This window comes from Platalea leucorodia (assembly GCF_965183815.1).
Source record: "Platalea leucorodia genome assembly, contig: HAP1_HAP1_SCAFFOLD_119, whole genome shotgun sequence".
Lineage (NCBI taxonomy): Eukaryota > Metazoa > Chordata > Aves > Pelecaniformes > Threskiornithidae > Platalea > Platalea leucorodia.
In genome coordinates, this window is record NW_028121416.1 from 183,176 (window position 1) to 190,416 (window position 7,241).

Consider the following 7,241-nt stretch of genomic DNA (forward strand, 5'->3'; position numbering starts at 1 on the left):
TACATTCCTCAGCTGTCCATGAAGTCCCAGTTGCCTCCACTAAATCCCACTTGTACTTTTGAGGGGAAAATCTTCAGTGAGATTAGTAGGAAAAGCACAGAGAGAAAGGTAATGAAGGAGTTGGCTACAGAGACAGTCAGGAGACAGGAGCAGCAAGCTTTCAACTGCCTGAAGCTCCAAGCAGCACCTGGGTACTTGGGAGGGGTCTGAGGGAATGGAGAGTAATGGGAGGAGGAAAACCAGAGGGACACTCAAAAAGGCATCTGTGCAGACAGTCTGCTGGAGAAGATGACTTGAGAAAGGGTCAGTTGAATCAGGACATGTGGGAATACCTAGAAGATTAGTGAGATTCAGTACACTCCATACTGGACAGAGCAGTGGCCAAGCAAGTGCCGGGAAGATCAAGGTTTCTTCTCCCGAGAGCAGTACACATCCTGGAGAGTTTCATGATGGCAGCACAGGAAAACATTCTCTCTCTATGAACAGTACTCAAACATTTCAGCTGATGAAAATCTTCCCATACTACATAAATGTGGAGAAAATGTCCTCATCTTTGCAGGCCAAGCTCAGTTCCTGACTCTTCATGGTTTGCAAGGACCTGATCCAGGTGAGCATCATCTCTGTTGGTCCAGCTGGTGGCTTTGCAAAGAAATTGCTCCAACACCCTCCAGAAACCTATTGGGCTGTTTTCACAGTGCTGTGTTCCCCCTCCAATGAATGTCAGGGTCATTAAAGTCCCCTCAAAGAGCCCCATGTCACTGATCTGGAGACTTCCATAGGTTGCTTAAGTAAGAGCCTGTCCACCTCCTCCCCTTGATCACCAGTTCTTTATCTCCCATCACGATGTCGCCCTAACTGGCCTCTCCTCCGATCCTCACCAACAAGGGCTCACCCAACCTGTTGACTTTCCCAGCAAGGAGCTCCATACATCCAAGCAACTCCTTCACACAGAAAGTATTCCTCTTCTGGTGCTCCCAGCCTGTGTCTCGTGAAGAACCTTTATCCATCCATCGCAGCACGCCAGCTGTGGGAGGTGTCCCACTGTGCCTCAGAAGTCACAGCTTGTGACAGACCTCGGGGCTCCAGCTCCTCCTGGCTGTTCCCAGTCAGAGGAGAGTGTTGCACATCTGGGCTGCAGCCCCTGAGCCGTGGCTCCAGGCCAAGCTCAGCCTTGTCATGCTGAACAGGGACACCAAGCACCCAAGAGCCCATGTGTCCTGGCTTCAGCTGGGATAGAGTTAATTTTCGTCTTGGTAGCTGGTATGAGGCTGTGTTTTGGGTTTAGGATGAGAAACAATGTCGATGATACACTGATGCTTTGGTTCTTGCTAAGTAGTGCTAAGCTGTCTCTAAATAGGCGCTAAGTGGCGCTCACACTGGTCAAGGACTTTTCAGCTTCCCCTGCTCTGCCGGGGGCACAAGAAGCTGGGAGGGGGCACAGCCACGGGGGTGCTGACGCAGACTGGCCAAAGGGCTATTCCATACCATATGACGTCATGCTCAATATATATAAGCTGGGGGAAAAAGAAGGAAGGAGGGGGACATTGGGCGTGATGGCGTTTGTCTTCCCAAGTAACCGTTACGCGTGATGGAGCCCTGCTTTCCTGGGGATGGCTGAACACCTGCCTGCCGATGGGAAGTAGTGAATGAATTCCTTGTTCTGTTTTGTTTGCGTGCACGGTTTTTTGCTTTGCCTATTTAACTGTTCTAATTTATTTTACTTCAATTATTAAACTGTTCTTATCTCAACCCACGAGTTTCCTCCCTTTTACCCTTCCGATTCTCTCCCCATCCCACTGGGGGGGAGTGAACGAGCGGCTGCGTGGTGCTTAGTTGCTGGCTGGGGTTAAACCACGACACCATGTGCGCAAAAGCTTTGCTGCATGGCAGAGACATGGCATAGTAAGACAGACTTGAGGTGCCCCAAAAGAGAGCAATGCCTGCTGTCCCCAAGGTCAGAGAGCAACAGGGCTGGGCTGGGCAGCCCTGGCAGGAGAGGCCATTGCTGTCTGTGGTGTCTTTGCAGCCCTGGAGGGACTCTGGTGGAGAGAGGCACTGATCTCCTGGAAGGACAAGGTGCTGCTGAAAGCGTCCTTGGGTGTGGACATCCTGTGATCTAGGCACACTCCAAATTCACTGGGCTCTTTGAAGACTGTATCGTCCAGAGGGTGAGTAAAGGATGGGGCAGAGGAGAACAAGGAGAAGCTGAGAACATAGGCCCACAAGTGGAGAGCCCAGTGCAATGTGTTTCTTATTCATGCAGTGCCTTGCATCTGCTGAACAGAGATGGGACAGGGCTGGCCTCACTGCAGGGGTGGCAATCAGTCACTTGCACACAAGCACCGAAGGAATCTGAGATGGCGCCTGGGGTGTCTGTCACGCACCCGCTCGGAGGGGACATGGCTTCCCTGCAGGTCCTGTGCTGTCCCTGCCAGCCACAGGCAGGTTTGGTGGAGAGCCTTGGCGTCTCACAGAGCCATACAGGCCTGTGTTTGGCCATTCAACGAGCAGCTGCCCTGAATTAGGTTAGGCTCCATGGGGCTGTGTGAGACAGCTCTTGTTACAGGCAATGGACAGCTAGTCAATACAGCTAAAGGAGGGGAGAAAGAGAAAGACTTCCTTCTCCCTCTGGCACAGACCTCCATTTGGTCAGCTGGACACCTCTCTAGGCGGCCCTGAACAGTGTGAGTAGGGACGGGTGGTGATGTCCTAAATGTGGGCATCTGCCATCATTTCAGCTGGCATCCTCACCAGGCTGCGGGGTGCTGCCACCAGATGTTTCCCAGTCTCTCAGTACTGCTCCTTTATCATGGACTACACATGGCACCTCAGATGTCACCAGGTGTTTGTGGGTGAATTCCTGGTCTCCATCTCCATCAGTGACCATGGGACCACAGAAAAGGAGTGCAGGTGCCTATTTTTAGTAGACACCATGACTGAAGCAAGAGGAATCTCACCTCCTGTGGGTTTGTGGCAGGCATGGGAGGGAGCTGAGGTCCCTTCCAGCCCCAGGACTACAAATCCAGGAGGAGATGCCTCCATTGCCTCAGCTGATTGCCTTCTCTCAGCATGGGTAAAGGAGATGCCTCCCTGCCAGTGCCCAGGTGTCCTGTCTCATGATGGGCCAAGGAAGGGGGAGTCTCAGACCTAACTGTGTCTCGGAGAGGAGAAAGGGCACTGCTGCAAAGAAACGTCTCTGCAGAGGTGAGACAGGCAGCATCGGTGATTCCTTCAGTCTCTTCCCAAGGAGGTTCCTGGAGAGCCCCAGGGACACCTGGAGGGAGCGCCGAGTGGGGTGGGGGGCAGAGCAAGTGATGTCTTGGGCAGGTCCTCTCCTCCTGGGCTGAGACGGGCTCCTGGGATGGAGGGAGCTCATGGGAAGCAGGCAGCAGTGCAGAGAGACAGCTCTGCCAAGGAGCAGCTCCTCTGCCAAGCGCAGCAGGGCTCTGGGAAAAGGAGTAGGGCAGAGAGAGATTAAAGGCAGCCTGGAGGGGGAGGAGAGAGGCGAGCTGCAAGGGAAGAAATCTTTCCAGCCCTTGACACAGTAAGTCTCTTGGTACAGGGCAATGCAGCTGCCGTTCCTGGAAGGGTCTCCTAAAGCTATCAGAGCCTCCAGCCTACGGGATCTGTCAGGAGGCCTCCCAGCCCAGGGGCTCATGATAGACAAGGGGGAATGGGTGATGCCAGGTTGTGCATCCAGAGCTGCCCAGGGCATTTCAGAGGGGACTTTTCCAGAGGAAGACCGTGGCAGGGGATCCCTTGAAGGTAAAGAGCTTTCCTGAGTCTATGCTTTCAGTTTCCTGCTGTTTCAGGAAAAAGGGAAAAGGCACTGCTATGTTTGGAGAGGGAGACTGAGAGTCCTGAGCTGCTACACTGAGAGATCAGTAGGTCTGGTGGGAGGCAAGTCAACTGCTTCCATCCCCTCCTCTACCTCCAGAGAGCACCAGCATCACCTTTGCTCTCCTCAGCAGGGTTTGTCTGACCTGCTCCTCACTGCCTGCAAACGGGGAGTACCTCTAGAGAGTGCCTGCAGCGGGGAGGTTTCTTCAGGTGAGAGCTGAGCAGACGGGACTTGGTGATGGGGTCTGTGATCCCTGACGGGGAAAACTTGGAGGAAGAAAACAGTTCCCACCAGGGATAGCTCCAGGCTGCAAACACATGGGCAGAGTGTTGTAGGAAACTCCAACCCGCAATGTCATGGGAGGGAGCCTTTGGGAAGCTCCCTGTCATCCCCTCCAATGCAGACACCTTCCTCTGAGCAAGACCCCTGCTCTCGTCTCCCACCCAGCACAGCCTCTGCCCTCAAGGCTGTGTGGTCCAGGGCAGGAGGTGCCTCCTCTGCAGCCAGAGCTCTGGCACAGCAGAGGGGCATCTCCCCTGACACGGGGCCGCTTCCCTCTGCAGGGCAAAGGGGCTGAGAGCGACTGCCCGGGGCTTTTGCTAACCGGGAGGTGCTGTGCTCTGCTGGGTGAGCAGAAGGCTTTCCTGAGTGCCTGGCTGCCTCTCCTCTCCTTGCTTCCCTTAGGAGGAGAGTCACAGGGTTTTCCTTTGTTTCTCCACATGCTTGTGCTGCTCTTCTTCCTGCTCTTGGGCTCCCTGGCAGTAACAGTGGTGGTGTGGGGCAAGGGGTGGGGGTGCTGAGTGCCTGCTCTGGCCCTGACCTGGAGGGCACTGCCCTGGAGGTGTTTCCATGGGACCAAGGTGCCCAAGCCCTCTCTTCATTTTCCAGGCTTGAGACACTGCTTCCCTTAGCAGACAGCACCTTCAGACACCTGATCAGGCTGGAGAGGGAGTCCTGCGGGGCTGTGAGCATCACTCCAGAAGGGCACAGCTCTCCTGTAGGACATTGGTGATATCTGAGAGCGCCCAATCTGCCCATGCCAATCAGCATCCTTGTCCTGTGCTCTCCATCATACTCTGCAGAGCTGTGCTGGAAAGGAGAGGTGTTTTGAAATCTGCACCTTGAACAGGACCCCTCTGCTCCCAGGACAGTCCAGGGTTTTTTGTTGGAGCAACCTCTGGGTGCAGTCCTCCTGCAGCTGGGAGGGGTGCAAGCACAGAGCAGCTGGGCACCAGGCTGATGGACAGAGCAGCCCTCCTGCATGGGAGCACTGATGCAGGTTTACACTGAGAGCAACCGGGCAACAAGGGAATTTTATGCTTTCCAGAATATTCCCCAAGTGGGATGGGGGTGTCTGAATACTAAACCACAGCGTAACGAGACACATTTCCTGCACCTCATCTCCCACCTGCCTCTGTGCGAAAAGTGTCCTTCAGAGCTTTCACCCTGCGCTCTAGTGCAGCACAGGGAACTCCTCCCCAGGAAGCCTCCCTCCAAACACACTGGGCTGTTGCTGCCTCCATGGGTCATTGCTGTAAAGCAGGGCTGACCCTCCAGGAGCCCCTGGGGAGAGGGCACGGCTCTGCACAGCACACTCAGCCAGCACAAACCACAGCTGAAGCCTCGGAGCTGCATAACAGTCCCCCAAGAAAGAAAAGCTGCCTTAGGTATTTCGAATGAATGAATCAAATTTTGCTCAGAGAAGCTTCTCTGAATTTTTCTGGTTTATCTCCTTTGGCAGTTTCCATGCCCAGAGACAGCAGGTGTCCAATGGCAGCTCCATGAATGAGTTCCTTCTCCTGGCATTCACAGACAGGAGGGAGCTGCAGCTCTTGCACTTCTGGCTGTTCCTGGGCATCTACCTGGCTGCCCTCCTGGGCAACGACCTCATCATCACTGCCATTGCCTGCGACCACCGCCTCCACACCCCCATGTACTTTTTACTCCTCAACCTATCCCTCCTCGACCTGGGCTGCATCTCCACCACTGTCCCCAAATCCATGGCCAGTTCCCTCTGGCACACCAGGGCCATCTCCTCCTTGGGATGTGCTGCTCAGCTCTTTCTGTTTGTCTTTTTCATTTCAGCAGAGTATTGCCTTCTCGCTATCATGGCCTATGACCACTACATTGCCATCTGCAAACCCCTGCAGTATGGGACCCTCCTGGGCAGCAGAGCTTGCATCCACATGGCAGCAGCTGCCTGGGGCACTGGGTTTCTCAATGCTCTCCTGCACACGGCCAATACATTTTCACTCCCCCTCTGCCAAGGCAATGCTGTGGACCAGTTCTTCTGTGAAATCCCCCACATCCTCAAGCTCTCCTGTTCAGATGCCTACCTCAGGGAGGCTGGGCTTCTTGTGGTTAGTCTCTTAGTAACATTCAGCTGTTTCGTTTTTATTGTGCTGTCCTACGTGCAGATCTTCAGGGCCGTGCTGAGGATCCCCTCTGAGCAGGGACGCCACAAAGCCTTTTCCACGTGCCTCCCTCACATGGCTGTGGTCTCCCTGTTAGTCAGCACTGCCATATTTACCTACCTGAAACCCACCTCTACCTCCTCACCGTCGCTGGACTTGGTAACGACAGTGCTGTTCTCAGTGGTGCCTCCAGCAGTGAACCCCCTCATCTACAGCATGAGGAACCAGGCGCTGAAGGATGCAGTGTGGAAACTGATAACAGGATGTTTTTCTGGAGCAATAAATTGCCCATCATCTTCTGCATAGCAATTATAACGTAACTCATTACAGGCCCAGCCTGTCTTCTGTCTTTTGTGTTGTTTGTGGTGGGTTTTTACTTGTGATAATGTTGTCCTCACCTTTATAATTCATTTTCTGCTTTTCTTTTCTGACTGAGTGGTTGTTTGAATGAGGAGCCATGGTCTCTGTGTGTTTCAACAAAATAAAGGGTCCTTCAGTGACTTTTTTTTTTTATTTCCTGAGATCCTTCCTCCAAGGACTTTTTGGAGCTGCAGGGACAGTTCCTTTATGCATGGGTGGAGGGGAAAAGAGTCCCAGCATGGCAGCACTGCCAGGGAGCACCAACACTTTGTCTTCCAGGGCTGTTCTCTTTCCACTTCCACACACTATTTCTGATCCCTTGTTTTGGTGCCAGCCCTGAGAGCTCTGGCAGCTTGGTCACAGTTGTGCTGCATGGTAGTCTTTTGACTGCAGGCAGGGACAGGCAATGGACACTTCTGTGACAGAGCTGGCCTCCATAACAGCATTTCCATAAAGAAGGGTGATTTCCTCAGACAGTGCCTGAAGGCTTAGGTCTTCTTACAAAGTTTTTCTCAAGATCATGCCCAAGAAAGCAGCCCGCAGATGAAAACACCAGTATACAGCTAAACAATGTGAGTGTGCAGGGTTGGGCCACACAGGAGTGTCTTCGCACAGCCGGGCCCCCT

The 7,241-nt window shown here is 53.6% G+C and overlaps 1 protein-coding gene across 1 annotated transcript; it reads left to right on the plus strand.

Annotated features, from left to right (window-relative positions):
- Positions 1-5,622: 5,622 nt before the first annotated feature.
- Positions 5,623-6,561, plus strand: LOC309603522 (olfactory receptor 14A16-like; the record flags this gene model as incomplete). Its single annotated transcript, XM_082338347.1, has 1 exon — positions 5,623-6,561. One exon carries the CDS (start codon positions 5,623-5,625, stop codon positions 6,559-6,561), a length of 939 nt encoding a protein of 312 aa, XP_082194473.1.
- Positions 6,562-7,241: the final 680 nt, after the last annotated feature.